This window comes from Drosophila sulfurigaster, chromosome 3, assembly GCF_023558435.1.
Source record: "Drosophila sulfurigaster albostrigata strain 15112-1811.04 chromosome 3, ASM2355843v2, whole genome shotgun sequence".
NCBI lineage: Eukaryota > Metazoa > Arthropoda > Insecta > Diptera > Drosophilidae > Drosophila > Drosophila sulfurigaster.
In genome coordinates this window covers 1,587,818-1,607,607 of record NC_084883.1, presented here as the reverse complement: position 1 = coordinate 1,607,607, position 19,790 = coordinate 1,587,818, and the positions used below count along the sequence as shown (strand labels likewise).

Below are 19,790 nucleotides of genomic sequence, written 5' to 3'. Positions count from 1 at the left end.
AATTATAAAACTAAAAAGCTATTTTAAAAAGTAAATCTATTTCGAAATATAAATTTATGTCAGTTTGTATTAAATATTTATTTTTAAATGTACAAGTTATTGTATATATTCGATAATTATAATTTTATCGCAATTTTAAAGAACATTCGATAAAATGTTAATGCTCTGCCACTGTTATGCCTGCTGAATAGCTGAATGGTCATTCCATAAGTAGTATCGAGTAGCATCGGGCATGGACTAGAAGCATCACAAGGTTTAATTAAGTAAATTTGTTGAAATAAATAGCAACAAAATGGCTACTAATTCGCGTGAACAGTGCACCATGCAATGTTTCGTCGTGTTCAATTGATTATTGTTTCCAACACTCTGAATTCTTGATTTAAAAATGTAGAATGCATTTAAAGTGCTGTGCGTCGGCCGAAGTGTACAAAAAGGAAAAAAACAAGTCCATGTCGAGTGTAATATTTACGCACATATCGAAATCTAACAGACAACGCCGTGTAGCTAAATTTATGGCGTGCTAGAGACATGTACAACGCTTGTCATGTTTTGTTTTGGTTTCGCAAAGTTTTCCAGTGAAGAAAGAAAACATATCGCGACACTTGCCGGCTTGTTGCGCCAATAAATTAATCGTTCCGTTTACAGTTTATAACTAGGCAGTCACAGCCAGCTCCAAAAACCCAAGCAACTGCACTGTTCAAGTTTCAGTTAGTGTTACAGTGACGCAATGCTTATCGCGTGCCAATTACAACAAAATCAACAACAACGTCATGGAGAATGAGACAACAAAGTGAAGACGCTCACTCTCCTTCTCTCTGCATGCAAACATAGCAGAATACCTGTCTGCCTGCACTTTAAATAATTTCTGGGCCCCTTTTTGTGCGTGTGTGTATTATATATATGCGCGTGTGTATATGCATGTGAATGTGTTAGCTATGTTTTCTGCGACACGATAAAAACATAGTAAATATTTATGTTTGGCAAATGAAAGGACGACTCTTTGCGACTCGACCTAGCAACCGTAATTCGCTTCAAGTCCTCTGGTTCCAAATGTCTTTGGAGCTTTGACAATGGCTCGTGGGCCATATACAAGTCATCATAGTAATATTAAGCTCAAACAATTGTGCCAAATTACGACATCAAAATGTGTAAAGAATTGTAGAGGAAACACTCGCCACCTTAGCTATGTGATAAGCTTTCTACTCATCATTTGCTCCTGTATCTCAAACAGTTGGCAATACAAAAATGGTAAGCGCACAATTTTATAACTACTTATAGCAGTTTAATAGACATAAAATCAATCGATAGCCAGTTGATGCCGTTTTCATTAATTTGAATGATATTCGATGGTGTCGGGCGAGAGAGGAGTATTCACAAGTTCATTAACACTCCATGTACTCACACACACATACATGAAACATGTATTTGTGTACATACGATTCTCAGCAATGCAAGAGAAGAACATGCAGTGAAAGACATTACTCTCTCTCTCTCTCTCTCTAACACACCCACACTCTTTCGTTTTGTCTTCATCTCGCTCTGTCTATTTGTGTGTAGGTGTTGTAATTGTGGTTTCTGTTGCATTTTTTACGCTCCTCTTTTCAAAACTGTTTGCTAAGCTGCTTTGGCTTGACAACTTTTGCATATCGTAAAGTGCGCAGCATGCAAAATGCAACAAAAACTTTACTACATAATACTTATTATTTGGACTGTAGTATGGCCACTTCACTTGATTGCACATAATTTAAAAGGCTCAACCAAAGAGCCTCCACCTTCACCCCCACTAGAAACGTTAATGAGCAGCAAAGCACAAAAAGCAAGTATGAGTGCTGCAAACGAGCATGCCCGACGAGAACATACTCTGTTCCCTATATTTTTTCTAACTTTACATGGTTTTCATTAAAGAAAAATATTCAATATTAATTTAGTTCTTAAAAGTAACTTTAACAAAGGTTTAATCCATTTAAAAGAGACAAGACGAACAAGACGACGTTAAATTTACGATATAACAAATTTTAAAACAAAATTAGACTGCACTTGAAGGCATCTATTACTGATATTTTTTTTTTGTTTTTAATTTAAGTATGATTGCCAAATCTATCAAAACTATCATTTCCAAACTCCAGAAAACTTTTGTTATTAATACTTGAATATATTAATTAATCGAGTTTAGTTGTCCTCAATCTCAATATGAAAGAATATTCGCTATGGTATACGTTCTCAAGTGTAGGGTATAGAAACTTATGCCTCAATAATTAAGTCATTTTAATAACTAATAGTGCTGCAGCAGTATAAGTCTAGAGTAGACGGACGTAGTGCTTTAGACCCTTTATTGCGGTCTTTTAAATATTCACAAAGCTTTGACCATAATTGCGCAGCCCTCGGATGTATGGCTTAGAGGAGAATACACTGAAAACTAGCTCTTTGTCAAGTACGCAAATTCTCGTGAGCAATAATGTTCAAATATTTGCAATTGCTTATCAGAATTCGGCGAAATCCATTACACGGGTATTTCTCCTCTATCTATGAATAGTTTTCTATCTAACATACATGTATGCACATATATTTGTTGATTCTTTTAAATTTTGTTATTAACAAATGTCGATTTTTTTCTTTATGTGCATTGATTTATTTGCTAAGTAAAATTGGTACACAAGTTGCAAAAGCAACTTAAATATTGAATTTTTTTTTGGTAATACCTTTTATTTAAAAACAATGTGTTTAATACAATTAGTTGCATCATATAACTAAAGATCTTATCTTTAACTCTAAACTCTGTCTGAATGGTTAAACAGAAAGTCAGATTGTGCAACGAGTTATTACCATTATTATAAACAAGAAAATTATTTAAGAGAAATGCAAACAGTCTGACGGGTTTAAAGCGAAGCATGTCAGCAGGTATTTAAGTTTTAATATAATTTGCATATTTGTAGGCGCGCACAGGCAACTCTATTTACTCCTTATATACATGTGTGTGTGTGTGTATGTGTGAGTGGAGGCCAACTTTACACTGCCGTTGGCGTTGGCCAACTAACGAATTAAGCGCAGCATGCACGTACAAAAAACCAAAACAAAAACAAGACCTTTTTAAGGTTTTTGCTTTACTTGGGCAGGTCTCCAGTGCTAACAAGCTACATCCATATACATACACATATGTAGATATGTGCATACACACACATGCACAGATGTGAATGTAGTACGCTTATGTTGTCTAAACTGCGTCTGGCCCCTTCGGTTGCTCGTAGTGGTTTTTGTTGTCTTTTTAGCCACTACTTAAAATGTCTGTGCATTGCCTACCTGCCATCCAGCCTGCCAGGCGGACGAGCGGACAATCGGACGGACGGACGGGCGGACAGACGGTCTGTGCCCTGTTGTGGCCACGGCGTCGACGGCGTCGAAATATAAACATGCACATCGTTAAGAGAGACGACCCTTTTTAGCCCAGTCTGCGTTTGCGTCTCCGGTGACTTGTTTGGAGTCGGTCACCCTAGAGCTCACATCTTGCCACGCATACACACAGCCGCACACACAACACACAACACACAGGCACACATACGCAACAACTGTGAGGAATCTGTTTTTGGGCTTGTTTTGCCTTTTTCACTACTCTTTGTTCTTCAGTAATTGCTCTGATGGCCGTTCTTTGTTTTGCTTCGATATTTTTAAAGCCGTTCGATGCTGAAACTTTTTGACTATACTGTTTACTGTGTGATATTGTACATGCAAATACACATACATACATATGTGTATGTACGATTGGTTAAAGTTTTTACCCACAGAGTAGTCTCAATTTTCAGCTCAGATTCTGGTTAATTTGAGAGATTTTTTATACTCTCTGAATATCCAATTTAACTTTATTCCAACATATGTTGTTGTTGATTGTTGTTTGTATAATTTTAACCTGTTGTGCATACTAATTTCTCGAAAGCTCACGAGTCCATGAGGCTTCAGGCAAACTCCACAGCAAACATCAAAGTAATGTGTGTCTTTGGCATAACGAAGATTAAATACTCTGTAGATTATTCATTAGGATATAATTTACTACAGTATACAGTATACTCTACTCTGTCCTGTTCATTTGATTAAGAAAGTTATATTTCTTTAAGAAATTCAATTCTTTGAAATTAATATCTGAAATAATATCTATGAATTTAATGCACATATTTCTTCATACCTTTCATGATTCATCAATACTCGTTGTAATCTAACAATACAATGCTCACAGATACTTTTCTTTAATTATCTTTAAAGTTTTAATTGGTTAATTACTTTTTTTTTTAACAAAAACAGTCAACTCAAAAACTCCTCAATTTTGTGGAACTACTTTTTTGCTGAGACGCAAGAAAAGCTTTGTAAAAATGTTTTAGCTGATTATTAAGCGCATCATTAATGGGCTACAAAAGGATTCTCAAACAATTGTCTTTGAGCTCGAAGGTTGTCAAAGGTGCAAGCATGTTGTTGATAGTGGTTTCCGTTTGCTGCTTGCATTAGTTGATTACAGGGTATAATAACAATAACAAAACGTCAAAGCAAAACCGGCAGGCAGTTGATACACATGTAAAGGCTGCTTCCTCAAAGGAAAGCCTTGTGAAGAGTTTGTTACAACAACAAAAATAGCGACTACAACGACAACGACAACAACATGCTTAAATGACAAACACAGTTGGCAGCACCAACCAAAAACAATAACAACAACGGCTGCACAAACAAATCATTGATGCGCTTTGCACTTGCATTCGTATGCGTGTGTGTGTAAATCTATCAATGGCCCCATTTGTAATGTATGTACGTATGTATGTGTATGTGGTACATTGCTTTCTGGCTTGTTTCGCTGGGTCCCTCGTGAAGCGGCACCAGGGCTGCATTCGCAGGCAAGTGCAAAAGCATATCATTCACAATTAATGTGTTGATATACAAATCGTCTTTTGTTTATAATTTATCTCTCAAATTACGCTCAACTAGTTGGTAACGCCGCTTTGAAGCTCTGGGAAATGCTAATTAACGCCAAACCAGGAAAACACACATGTACAAATGGGAGTGAGAAACAGAGAGAGAGAGAGAGAGAACCCAACAAGAATAGCCAAAGAGTGTACCGCATTACCCATTATTGCAACATTTGCTTTCGATTCCAACCGCTTTCATTCACTTCCTGCAAACACCATGTGTGTGTGTGTGTGTGTGTGTGTGTATTTGTGTAAATATGCAGAGAATGTCATTAACCCTGCTGACCAATGCATTGGTATCTTAATAATGACATTTATTTGTAATGTGCTAACTTTTACAGCTTAACGCAACATGCCATGTTATAGTATGTAATTACCTCTATATCAATTTGAATTACTCATTCGCCACTTTAAGTACTCTTCAACTGTCTGGCAAACTTTGTTATTCAACTTATTTCCATCGGCTTGCTAGCTTGTATGTTTTAATTGCATTAAATTACTACATTTGCCTATAAAGCTGAAGACGCTACATCAGATCAGATGATTACAATTTTCCTCTTCTAAAGGATAATTTTTGGTTTTCTTTTTTTTCCTAAGTGGTTAATCTTAACGTAATAAAAGTTGTAGTATTGACATTTCATTCAATAAAAAATGTATTTTTTTAGATACGTATTATAAAAAACTTTGAATTATTCTTAATAATTACCATTTCCGTAATTACTAATTAGCCGCAGCTAATGCGCTAATTAAATGGAAAAAATTGACAAACGAATGGAAAAAGTAAAGAAATCGTAAAGAGAGGAGATTTCAGACATTAATCAAAACATTTATTGCTGAGCATAAACTAAACGTAAAGCACAATCTCTTATCCAAAAGCTAAAGCAAGCATAATTATTATGAAGATCGATAAGATCGTCTCCAAGACCCAACTTCGACATTAACTCGGTCGCTTCTTAACGAGCCTTAACACAAGGTGTCAGATGGAGGCAACGGCAACATGTTAAATCATTTGCTTAACTTTGTTCTTCCTGGGTTTTATGTTCTTTTCTTTTTTATTTTGTTTTGTTTTTTTTGTTATTTTGGTTTGTTGGTTTGTTGTTTTTGCTGTTTTCTGCTCGACTACCTGGGGTTCAACGGGTTACCGCATAAATTTTGACAAAAGGTGCCCAAAGGCAGATACTACAACAATAAGATATTTATATGAATTTTATTCGCTGTCTGACTCTCTGTTTGCCTTTAAGTGTGTCTGTGTTAACAAGATGAAAACAATATTTAAACCAAAATCTCCATACACAAAAAGAAACAACAAATGACTATTGTATTTGTCTATTGTAATATATACCAAACAGCATTTTTTGAACGAAAATGCGAATTTATTTCATATTTTATTTGCATGTGAAAAGCATGTGTATCTGTATACTATATAAATTGGATATTCCGTAATACATATGGTAATAAGCACAGTGAACACTCGGAAACTATTTTAAAGATTTAAATCCGTACAAAAAGTCTCTGCGAATTCTTTGCTGTCGTTTTCAACTCTTGAGTGTTTACTGTCGTCAATCTTTTGACTTAATTGCAGCATTTTGATGATCTAAGTTCACTTTTGTTATGTTAAGTAAATGGCGTCTGACAATAAATTGCTTTGAAGGCAATTTTATTGTCACCTCTCGAGACCATAAAACGTTACCCACTGTTAAGTATAGTAATTAATATCTAAGTATGTAATTAATGCATACTTAAATTCTGAAATTTATAACCTTTATTTACATTTGAATCGCAAAAAAGAAATCGATTCCAAACGATTGGCAGAATTTGCTCATTTGGAACAGTCTAGATGAGTGCAACTTATTTTATATACCTATTTGATTGTTTTTGTTGGTTTCAAATTTCTTTAAAGAGTTGAATTCAATTTGAAATTTTCGATTGAAATCAAGTTTATTTATATTGATGACTGCTTTACTTAATAATCTTAAATACTTTGGAGTTAACCTCATGAAGTTGTGGGGCTATAAAATATTTTACAAAATAATTGACAAAACTTTAAGCAATGTACAAAGCGTATCAGTTTATGTTCCTGCCATATGGTTGAAGCATCTCAACAGTTGTTATCGTTAAATAATAATAAACAGCATTACTATATAATTTAACTGCCATAGTAACGAGCTGCAAGGGATACTTCCATAACGTATAGAATGTTATAAGGTATCTTCAACAGGCTGAAAATAATTATTCTTGCATGTTTTGTTGTTTGGGGCTCTTCGAGGGGCCCGCATTCATTGTGCTGTGCTGTGCTGTGCTGTGCTGTGCTGCCTCCAACTAATACATTAAGCTCGGGCAGTCAGCAAGCCAAGCAGACAGGCAATGTTCAGGGCCTGCAATCTTGATGGGGCTACAGTTTATGGCCGAGCGGAGAACTGCAGCAGCTACTATCAAAACGAAACGAGACGAAACGCGAAACGCGAAAGCGCGAGTGGATACATATATTGCCACAAAATTAACCAGGCAAACATTTGACGGCACTACAGTGATCACTTGCTAACGTAGAAATGTTGTTAATTTCTTTGATTTAACGCTCGCTCTAACTAACGGTTGATTTAAATCTTTTTACGTCATATTTAATTGATCCTTACTATATCAATTTGGATACAAATTCTTTTCATTAGTAATAATGTATTGGCACATTTGCAATTATCTGCAATATGCAATTAAACTAATCTGTATGTTAAATTGAAATTTGTTCGTATGAAAATTTTACAATATTTTTGTTTAGTTAGTAATAACAGGTAAATTTATCACCCTTAATGCGTTTAACTAAAAATTGTTCATAAGAAATTCAAATAGTGCCATTACAAGCAATGTAGTTAAGCAAACAAATTGATTTTTGCGATGTGGAATTAAATGATAGAAGAATGCACAGCTGCATTTTATTAGTACGTGAATTTGTGATCCATTGGATAGATATCCAATTTCTTGCTAGCGAGAGTTCACTGTGGTAGCAAATAAGTAACAGCAGCGGAAAAATATTAACACAATATTTTGCACACGAATGGCAACTTGAGCTGAGTTGTTCGCTGAGCTGCCTCTGCTGTGCTGCGGCTGTCGAGGCTGGGGCAGCGGTTGTGGCTGCTGCTGCTGCTGCTGCAACTTCTGGCCAACCCACATCGTTATCATAATATGAATTGTGGTGCCTAGACCTGGCCATGGTTCAAACTAGTTGCAGTTGCTGCTGTTGTTGTTGAAAAATGTGTATGTGTGGGCGGGGTGCAGATTGCTGATGTTGATGCTGCCATAGCTGTTGCTGTTGCTGTTGCAGATGTAGTTGTGGCATGAGGCAAGAGGCAGCAGCACTGAAGCCTCGTTATGTGCATGTGCTTGGCTGGATGCCCTACTCTGGTCTGGTCTGGGGTGGCGATGTGGCGATGCCACTCCACGTTGCCTACTGCACCATCAGCAGAACTTTATGCGCTGACTAGGCTCAAGCTACCACCAGTTGTCGGAGTTTGCATAGCGTTCCCCTTTTGCCCGTCACGTATTTGGCACAAGTATTTAATTAGAAAGCACTTTAAAGCATTTGAATTTAAAACAACAACAACAACAGAACCAGAACAGGAAATGTAAATTGAAAAGGCAAAGAGCACAGGGTATCTGGTATTCGAGCATGCCCACTTGAACGACAGCAAACCTCCTCAGGTCCCCTGAAGCGTAAACGAGAAGCTGAGTTTTGGCAAGTCTTTGTGAACGTGCAAATTGCATGCTGTGCAAGTTAATAGCCTTTGGAAGAGTAGACAGCGCAGACATGGCGAGGGGTAATGGAAGAACTAAGAGAGAGAACGAAATGAAGAGGAGTGGAGAGGAGAGGAGAAGAGGCAACGGGAAGTGGCTGCTAACGAGTTGAGTCCACGCTTCGTGAATGCTTGCCAAAATGGAAATGGCGAAGAAGAGGGGAGCAGAACGAGGAAGAGAGCGAGAGGGAGAGAGAGAGAGTCACTCGAACATGGAGGCTTAGCTCTGGGCCCAAGATTAGATCAACACATTGGCTCGGCTGCCTCTTCAGACTGTACAAAATACATTTGAATGTCTCGTCATGCAAATGGAAATGTCATCGACTGGCGAAGCCTCTGCCTTTTAGCATTTTACAATTTAGCATTTACCATTCACCATTCACCATTCGCCATTTATCATTGTAATATTATTTTGAAGATATTAAATAAAACATGAAGCACGCTCACACAAACAATGCCCATGAAAACATAACAACATCCTGGCCAGCCACATTCTGACCGTTGCCGCCCCCTTTGCTTCAACTCCTTCCTCTCCGCTCCTCCCCGCATCTGGCTCCCCTTCTGGCTCTTAAAAGCTCTGCCTGGTTTGCCCCTTTTGGGCAAAGTTGCCTTTTCCACTTTTGAGTTGTTCGCAGCTGCAATTTTTTCGATGGTTTCGCATTGTTGATGATGTTTGCATGATAAGAGGCAGCTTCGCATCCCAACCAACTTCAGATCAATCTAAAAGCTGCGACTTTTGTGTACCCTGTAAAATATTAAATATAAATTATGTTGAATCTTTCCTGAATTGCACTCTGAAGTCTTTTCTTCCTTCCTTCCCTTTTAGCCTTCACCACTAAGTTGATTTGCCTTAAAAGAGTTTCCTGAAATTTGCAAATGCCCCACAATACGAGTATTATTTTTCAGTGAACAAGACTGTGAAGTCATTAAAATTATCAGTACCATTGTGTAGTGAGATAGCCCATTTCTTTATCGAAAGCATACAATAAACACGACTATTAATTAAAGAATTTCAATAATCTTAATGTTATTTCATACACATATATGTTGGCATGAAGCCCAAGCAATCGTGTTATGGCTTAATTTGGTAGCAAACTTAATGTTATTTACCATGTTCGTTTGGCTTGTTAACAGACCCATAAAGTTGATGATGTACGCACACTTGTGGCCAGCTCTGGACGAGACCAGAAGTCAGTTTATCGGATAGGGACAGCCAGCCGCCTCTTCCATGTTTATTTTGAACCTTTTTAAATGTTAATGCAGACCTTGGTCGACTATGTGCCTCTCGCTCCTCTTCGCTTAATATTGTTTTTGTTGTTGTTGTTGTTGTTGTTGTTATTGAGGTTTTTGCAATGATGTTTGTGTTATGGCTTGTGTTGCATTTTAAACGCGATTGCCTTCTGCCTGCTGATGAGGGATCCAGAAACAAGTTGATGAGCAGCACCCAGGCAAGAGCTGTCTTTAAAACCGTCACTTCACGGAGTGAACTGGACGCCATAGAAATTCGTAATAACTTTTTACAGCTACAAAGATAAAATAGTAAATTTATATGTACATATGTTGTAATCAAAAGGATTTTCTATTAGTTTCATTTGCAATATAATTGAATATACATAATTCCTGCCTTTCTGGTTAGTTTTTGTCTTTAATATTACTGACATTAACTATAGACTTTTGAGACATTGGTCTAGACTCTAGATTTGATGAATGTTAACCATGGCAAGCAAGCAAATGCAAATGAAAAAGTTCTCCAAAAGTTTGCTTTGTAATTATAAAAGTTTTAGTATTTGCAATGAAAGTCCACCGCAAGAAACTAAGTTTAAGCATAAAAGTTGCAAAAAAGGCGACCGAGTCGAAACAGAACAAAATGCACTTTGCATTTTCCACCTTTTGGTGCCAAAAAAAAAACAAATTAATAATGTACACCAAAAAATGATGTATATTATAAGAAAGTTACTGTACCGAAAGAAATACAAATAAATATCGTCAAAGTTATGGACTTTGTTGATGCGAAAATTATTGTGGAAATAACAATTACTCAATAATTAAGATTAGTAAAAGTAATTAAATATAATCAAATAGTAAATAATCAGGGGTGCCACAGAAATCACTAGTGATTTGGGAAATCAGCAAACGCCAAACCACTGAAATATTTTCACCTTGCCACAGAATTCCGAGTAAAGAAAGTAAATACTTATGTTATTGTTAGTCTCAACGAAAGAGACAATTCAGGAAAATACAAAAAAAAAGGTTTAGATTTTTATTAGCCATTAGAATTTTCACTAGATTTTAATTCTTAAATATAGTATTTTTATAAAATATTTTAGAGAAAGTATAACTTTATGACTCATAAAACATATTGTGTTCTGACAATTGCAATACTATCGATTTTGCGTTGGATTTACTAATTAATGAAATGAATTATTCTCAAGTATTGTAGCTTTTTAAAGGTAATACAAACTTTAATACTCGTTGTGTCTCCTTCTCTAGAGCACAGAGCACATTGTTAAATAAGTTTGCGGGGGAAGTTTTTGCAGTCAGTTTATGTGCACTGCGCCATTTTGTCTTTCAATCCGTCCAGCAAATAGAACAACAACGGGGGCTTAAATAATGGAAATTGCAGGAACGTTGGGTAGCCAACTAACGGGCGGGCAGAAGAGGAGGAGGGCTTGTTGACTAGTTGGCAGGCAGGCAGGCATACAGGTCTCTCTCTTGTTGAGGACCACGACCACGAGCAGGACCAGAACGGGAACGACAAGCGCTGTCCTTGCTGGCTGACTGTCTGCTTGACGGCTGGTTGCCTATTTAGCTAGCCAAGCTCTCAACACATTTAAATAGCTGAGAACTTCCGTTGTAACTAGCGCAGAGCCGGAGACAGGCACGGCACCACTAGCATTGCCTCGACCCAACTGCCACCAGGCACAGCTCCAGTTTAGTTCTAGTTGCAGCTGTAGCTGCAGCATAATGCGACCACTCAGCGAGACTGGAGTGGTTGTGCTGCTCTGTTCTGTTCTGTTCTGGGGAGTAGAGTGGAGAGGAGGAGGGGGCATGGCTGCTACGAGAGACGGACCAGGTTGCAAATGCAATGCTCACACAAAGTTTTGTTACCTCAACGTATCCCGTTGCAACAATAACGCTACTTGCACCCATTTAGCATTAAATGTTGTTATTGTAATTCCGGTTGCTGCCACTGGCAATTGGACCCTGCCAACTGTAAACTAAAACTGCTGGCGTTGACTCGTTCACCTGAATTAAGTCAGAACAAGCCCAAGCAAGATCCGCTGCCAATCCCAAAGGCAGCGCATCCGTTGAGCATCCACTAATTGCAACGTGCTGCTTTGCACACCTTCAAATTGAGCAATTTATTAACTTTACACAATATAAGATGATATGTAATTGGTTTTCCAGAAGCGTGCCACACTAATTGTGCTTGCCAAAATCCAATTAATCTGTTTAGTGCCGATTGTACAAATAAACATTTTCAATGAATATCTGCTGTGTTTAATCTTTAATATTATTGCGTGACTCATACAGAAGTTTTAACAAGCTGTGGTCTACTGTTCGTATACCAACTTCTTACAATTATGTGAGTAAGCCAAAGATCTTGAGATCATAGATATAGCTCTAATTAAAGTACTTATCTAGAGCTATAAAAATAACCATTATTTATTTTTAAAATTGCTTCAGTTTATCTTATTTTCAATGTAAAGAGTTTCGCACGGGACAAATTCGGTCATGGAATTATCCATATAATTTATTATTTTATGAGAAATAGAATAAGACTTGGTTGTTACACTAGTCAGGCTATATAAATGTTTTCATTTATGCTACATCAAAACTAGTAGCATTTAAATTAATTAATATAATAAAGATTGATTGTTTTCGATATCTTCCCACTGTTTACATATTAAATATGAACGTCTTTTCCAACACCTTGTAAAATCATAATTGATGGTAATCTCTAATTATAATGAGTTTTGAATATTTAACAGACAAAAAGATTTTCATACTAACTTCAATACGCGATATAGGAAAAAGTTCAATTTCGAAAAACGGTAATTACATAATACCAGACTATGATATCTTCAGCAGCATAACTTTTACCGTTCATAGTTTATTCAACAAACGAATCAGTCAGTCAGCACATACAACTCTATAAACATATATAACTTAGCTAGATTTTCAACTTTTAAGATGACGTAAACGTTGCGTTAAAAATATATTGAATTTTGTCAACAATTTGTATTTCTTTAATACATACTTGTCATGCCGTCGTTACTTTTAATTTGAACTACCTTCATGCAACTGAGCATGTAAGCTGGAAAAGTTTGAAAATTCATAAACAATTAAATCACTTGCAGCTGCAACGCCCACTTGAAAGCACCACAACACCACCTACAACCAGTTTAACCACTGCAGTGGTGCGTAGTTGTAATTTGCATGTTGTTAACCACTCGACAGTTGACTTGTTGTGTCAGAGGAAGGTGTGCAGAATTTCATATGCATTAGCACAACAAACCGAATGGGGGGAGAATTATAATTGGATTAAGCAAAACGTGGGATCGCATGCAAACAGGATTGAGCACCTAATTGGGATATGCCAAGAGACCGACAGAATGTTGGATTCAGCGGCATAAATAAGAGTCAAAGTGCTAACTGAAGTGGGTGCGGGAATAGTTATAAATTATCGTTTATTGAGCTTTGTAGTTGTCTAAGATAGAAGTGCTAGGAATATATGTTGAAGAAACTGAATCTTGAGAATAGTTTGCATTATAAAAACTAGTCATAATTCATGATTATTCATTTCCAACTGTTGACTGCTATTATAACCGGAGAAATAGTGAAACGATTTTCAATCGTTTGTATTTAAAATCTAGCTAAAGACTTCAAACTTAAAGAACTTACAGACTGATATTGTATATCGGTCTAAATGTTGTCGTTGATCGTGATTTGTCGATAGTTATTTAATAAAATTACCAAAACAATACTCTACTTCTTTATGAATATTCCGTATTAAATATAAATCGTATAATAAATGTGAAAAACTGCTGAATGAATAGTGAAGAAGTTGCAGACAGACACAGATACGAATATTGTCTTGTTGGGCTTGTTGGTCTTGATTTCTTCCTGCGTTATATATTTTTTTGGTTTTTACTACAGTTCGAAAACAATACTGTATTATGAATAATATTATAATGTTCAAATCCAATGGGTGCGTAACAGAAGAGTAGACTAAAATGTGTTTACACCTATTATTTTTAATTTATCATTATCAAATTAAATATCAGAGCCGGACGCTAAACCAACTTCTTCGTTTGTTTCGATTTTCAGTGCATGGAGGACCCGTCTCGTCCTCCCTGGTTGCTGGAGGTCCCTCCGCTCCTGGACAGTTCATTAACACGCCAGCAACGCTGCTGTTCACCACCCGCCATGACATCCAAGTGGCGAACATAACAAAGCCAACGGGCGGTCCACAAATCGATGTGATTGTCAAGGACTTGGCCGAGGCGATGGCCATTGATTTCTACTACGCCAAGAACCTTGTATGCTGGACAGACTGTGGCCGTGAGAAGATCGAGTGTGCGCAGACGAACTCGACGCTGCCATTGGCCAAGGCGCCCAAGCAAACTGTGATATCGAGCGGTCTGGATAAGCCGGAGGGATTGGCAATCGATTGGTATACGGACAAGATATATTGGACCGATGGCGAGAAGAACCGCATCGAGGTGGCCACACTCGATGGACGCTACCAGAAGGTCCTCTTCTGGACGGAACTTGATCAGCCTCGTGCCATTGCCGTTGTGCCCGCCAAGCGATTGCTCATTTGGACGGACTGGGGCGAGTATCCGAAGATCGAGCGCGCCAGCATGGATGGAGATCCGCTGACTCGCATGACTCTCGTCAAGGATAATGTGTTCTGGCCCAATGGTCTAGCTGTGGACCTGGAAAGCGAGCTTATCTACTGGACTGATGGTAAATTTCGTTTTATCGATGTGATGAAACTAGATGGCAGCAATCGACGCACCATAGTCAACAATCTGAAGTACCCGTTCAGCTTGACGTACTTTAACAATCGTTTATACTGGACGGATTGGCTGCGTGGCTCCCTCAATGCTTTGGATCTGCAGACAAAGGAGCTGAAGGAGCTCATTGATACGCCCAAGGCGCCGAATTCAGTGCGCGCCTGGTCGCCATCGCTGCAACCGTATGAGGATAATCCCTGCAGTCACAATAATGGCAACTGCTCCCATCTTTGCCTGCTGGCGACCAATGCCCAGGGATACAGCTGCGCCTGTCCCACAGGCGTCAAGCTTCTCTCCTCCAACAGCTGTGCCAACGGCTCGCAGGAGATGCTTTTCATTGTGCAGCGAACGCAGATTAGCAAAATCTCCCTGGACTCACCCGATTATACGATCTTTCCTCTACCACTGGGCAAGGTTAAGTATGCCATAGCCATTGATTACGACCCGGTGGATGAGCACATTTACTGGTCCGATGTGGAGGCTTATACGATAAGACGTTCCCATGCGGATGGCAGTGGAATTACGGACTTTGTTACCTCCGAGGTGCGACATCCCGACGGCCTGGCCCTCGATTGGCTTGCGCGTAATTTATACTGGACGGATACGGTAACGGATCGCATTGAGGTCTGTCGCCTGGATGGTTCCGCACGCAAGGTGCTGATCTATGAGCACTTGGAGGAGCCGCGTGCCATTGCAGTGGCGCCTTCACTTGGTTGGATGTTCTGGAGCGATTGGAACGAGCGCAAGCCCAAGGTTGAACGTGCTTCGCTCGACGGTTCCGAGCGAGTGGTGCTTGTCTCTGAGAATCTGGGCTGGCCCAATGGCATTGCCCTGGATATTGAGCATAAGACGATCTATTGGTGTGATGGCAAGACGGACAAGATCGAGGTGGCCAACATGGATGGCTCCGATCGTCGAGTTGTCATTAGTGATAATCTGAAGCATCTGTTCGGTCTGAGCATCTTGGATGATTATCTCTACTGGACAGATTGGCAGAGACGTTCCATCGATCGAGCGCACAAAATCACGGGCAACAATCGCATCGTTGTTGTCGATCAGTACCCCGATCTTATGGGTCTGAAGGTGACAAGACTGCGCGAAGTGCGGGGTCAGAATGCGTGTGCAGTGCGGAATGGAGGTTGCTCGCACCTTTGCCTGAATCGCCCGCGGGATTACGTCTGCCGCTGTGCCATTGATTACGAGCTGTCCAACGATAAACGCACTTGTGTGGTGCCAGCTGCGTTCCTGTTGTTCTCGCGCCAGGAGCACATCGGACGCATCTCCATCGAATACAACGAGGGCAACCACAATGACGAACGCATTCCATTCAAGGATGTGCGGGATGCGCATGCCTTGGATGTCTCGGTGGCTGAGCGTCGCATATATTGGACGGATCAGAAGACCAAATGCATATTTCGCGCCTTCCTCAATGGTTCCTATGTGCAACGCATCGTCGACTCGGGTCTGATTGGTCCCGAGGGTTTTGCTGTCGATTGGCTGGGACATAACATCTACTGGGCTGATGCGGAGGCGCGTCGCATTGAGGTGGCTCGACTCGATGGCAGCAGTCGGCGCGTGCTGCTCTGGAAGGGCGTCGAGGAGCCACGCTCACTTGTGCTGGAGCCACGACGTGGCTACATGTACTGGGCGGAGTTGCCATCGGATTCCATACGTCGCGCAGCTATGGACGGCAGCGAGCTGCAGACGATTATAGCGAATGCCAATAATGTGGTCGGGTTGACCTTTGACCAGGACACCAGACGTCTCTACTGGTCAACCCAACAGCGCCCGACGATCGAGTGTGCCGACTGGGATGGCAAGCGGCGTCAGGTACTGGTCAGCAGTGACATGGTTGAACCGTACGCTATCTCGCTGTACCAGGACTATGTCTACTGGAGTGATTGGAATACGGGAGACATTGAGCGTGTTCACAAGGTAACCGGGCAGAATCGCAGCCTTGTTCACTCGGGCATGACGTACATCACCTCGTTGCTGGTCTTTAACGACAAACGGCAGACGGGAGTGAACTCCTGCAAGATCAACAATGGCGGCTGCTCCCATTTGTGCCTGGCACAACCCAGCCGACGTGGCATGACTTGTGCGTGTCCCACACACTATCAGCTCGCCAAGGATGGTATCTCTTGCATTCCGCCACGTAACTACATTATATTCAGCCAGCGAAACAGCTTCGGCAGACTGCTGCCCAATGCCACCGACTGTCCCAATGTTCCGCTGCCAGTGTCAGGAAAGAATATTCGGGCCGTCGACTACGATCCCATCACGCATCATATTTACTGGGTAAGTGACAGATTCGATCTTAGTATACCGTGTCTGACCTTTATTCTCGATAGATCGAAGGACGTAGTCACAGCATTAAACGGTCCCTTGCCAACGGCACCAAGGTGAACGTTTTAGTCAACAGCGGTCAACCATTTGACATTGCCATCGATATTATTGGACGACTGCTGTTCTGGACGTGCTCTTACTCCAACAGCATTAATGTGACCAGGTGAGACTTTTTTACTACAACTAGTAGTGTAAATGAGATGCGCCTGTCTGCTTTCAAAATCGTCGTCATCTTAATAAGATGAAACAATACTAATTTGTTGTAGCAATCTTTAAGTTTGCTCTACATTTTGGGCACTTTTCCTTCTAATTTTATTAATTTTAGTCTCTTGCATCGATTTCTTGCAAGTTTATTGAATGACTTTTCGTCCATTCACAGTTTCCTTGGGGACCCGATTGGTGTCATTGACACCGGCGACTCGGAGAAGCCGCGCAACATTGCCGTGCATGCAATGAAGCGTCTTCTCTTCTGGTCGGATGTGGGCAATCATCAAGCCATAATTCGAGCGCGCGTCGATGGCAACGAGCGCATGGTGCTGGCCTTTAAGCTGGAGGGAGTCACAACCCTTGCGCTAGATCAGCAATCGGATATGATTTACTACGCACACGGCAAGCGTATCGACGCCATGGACATCAACGGCAAGAATGTGTAAGTAGATTTTAAGTAGTCAAATTCCTTCTGAAGGGTGATTAGACAGAATATTTAACTAATTCGTTTAAATCCGGCATAACACCTTTATTAAACTCACATTATTTTGTTTACAGCAAAACTCTCGTGTCCATGCACATCTCGCAGGTGATTAACATTGCAGCATTGGGCGGCTTCGTCTATTGGCTGGACGACAAGACAGGTGTGGAACGTGTGACGGTGACTGGGGAGCGACGTTCGGCTGAATTGCAGCGTCTCCCACAGATCACGGACATACGCGCTGTTTGGACACCAGATGCGAAGCTGCTCAGGAATCACACTTGCCTGCACAGTCGCACAAAGTGCTCGCACATTTGCGTAGCTTCTTCAGATGGCTTAACGCACTCGAGAGACATTTGCTCGTGCCCCAAGCATTTGATGCTGCTGGAGGATAAGGAGAACTGTGGTGCACTGCCCGCCTGTGGACCGGATCACTTCACTTGTGCCGCGCCTGTGGCCAGCGATATGAACAAGGACTGCATACCAGCATCGTGGCGCTGCGACGGTCAAAAGGATTGCCCCGACAAATCAGACGAGGTGGGCTGCCCCTCGTGCCGGGCGGACCAGTTTAGTTGTCAGTCGGGCGAGTGCATCGACAAGTCGCTTGTCTGCGACGGCACCACTAACTGTGCCAACGGTCACGACGAAGCCGACTGTTGCAAGCGACCCGGCGAGTTTCAATGTCCCACCAGCAAGGTGAATATTGTTTAAATACATATATTTTAGCTTGTACTAAATTCAGACTCTTCCCCCTTAGCTCTGCATCTCTTCTGCTCTGCTCTGCGATGGCTGGGAGAACTGTGCCGATGGTGGCGACGAGTCCATCGATATTTGCCAGCAGCGCAGCATGGCGCCCGCATCGGATAAGCGCGCCTTTATGATATTGATTGGCGCCACCATGGTCATAATTTTCTCCATCGTTTACTTGCTCCAATTCTGTCGCACACGCATTGGCAAGAGCCGCACAGAGCCCAAGGATGATCAGGCATCGGATCCACTTTCACCATCGACGCTTAGCAAATCGCAGCGCGTCTCGAAGATTGCCTCCGTAGCGGATGCGGTACGAATGTCGACGCTTAACTCGCGCAACAGCATGAACTCGTATGATCGCAATCATATAACTGGTGCCTCCAGTTCTACGACCAATGGCAGCAGCATGGTCGCCTATCCGATTAATCCGCCACCATCGCCAGCAACACGTTCGCGTCGTCCGTATCGGCACTACAAGATCATCAATCAGCCGCCGCCACCTACGCCATGCTCCACAGATATTTGCGATGAATCCGACTCGAATTACACGAGTAAATCTAATAGCAATAATAGTAATGGTGGCGCCACCAAACTATCATCGAGCTCGGCAGCCGCATGCCTGCAATATGGCTACGATAGTGAACCGTATCCGCCACCTCCGACGCCACGCTCGCATTATCACAGCGATGCACGTATTGTGCCGGAGTCATCGTGCCCGCCGTCGCCATCCTCGCGCAGCTCCACCTACTTTTCGCCGCTGCCGCCGCCACCGTCACCGGTGCAATCTCCAAGTCGCGGATTCACGTAACATTTTGAATTCCACTTGTAAGAAAGGAAAGGAAGCAGTGAAGCATTTTATAGCATTATGTATCGCAGTTCAACCTGCTGCTCGTGCTAACTATTGTACATACTTGTGTATGCTTAATTTGTTTTCTTTAACCAATTGTATTATTATGACACTATTTGGTTAGCAATGGGCCAAAAAACGTATCGGCGCGTGTAAATAGATTAAACTTAATTATGTAATTCTATTTTTATATCTAAAAATGTATGTTTTCCGATCTCGTTAAGTATCATTTGCCGGACGAAAGTAATTGTTAATAGCAACAAAACAAACACGAAAAGTTCGCCAATAATAGACTGCAAGTTTTTAAGCATTTCGATTAGATATTAAAGTCAAACGAATTAATCATACAAAATACCGTAACAAATGTAACAAATATGCAAATTGAACTTATTCCGCGTGCCAAATTTT

The 19,790-nt window shown here is 40.7% G+C and overlaps 1 protein-coding gene and 1 long non-coding RNA gene across 2 annotated transcripts; both read left to right on the top strand.

The window, feature by feature from the left end:
- The first annotated feature begins 210 nt into the window (after positions 1-210).
- On the top strand, positions 211-19,368 carry LOC133840958 (low-density lipoprotein receptor-related protein 6). The gene is made up of 6 exons (XM_062273179.1): positions 211-1,248; positions 14,060-17,049; positions 17,103-17,260; positions 17,477-17,746; positions 17,863-18,481; positions 18,543-19,368. Exons 1-6 carry the CDS (start codon positions 1,071-1,073, stop codon positions 19,341-19,343), a joined length of 5,016 nt encoding a protein of 1,671 aa, XP_062129163.1. The 5' UTR covers positions 211-1,070; the 3' UTR covers positions 19,344-19,368.
- On the top strand, positions 9,598-10,639 carry LOC133845802 (uncharacterized). The gene is made up of 2 exons (XR_009894821.1): positions 9,598-10,359; positions 10,420-10,639. It is a non-coding gene; the product is annotated as an uncharacterized LOC133845802 (long non-coding RNA).
- Positions 19,369-19,790: the final 422 nt, after the last annotated feature.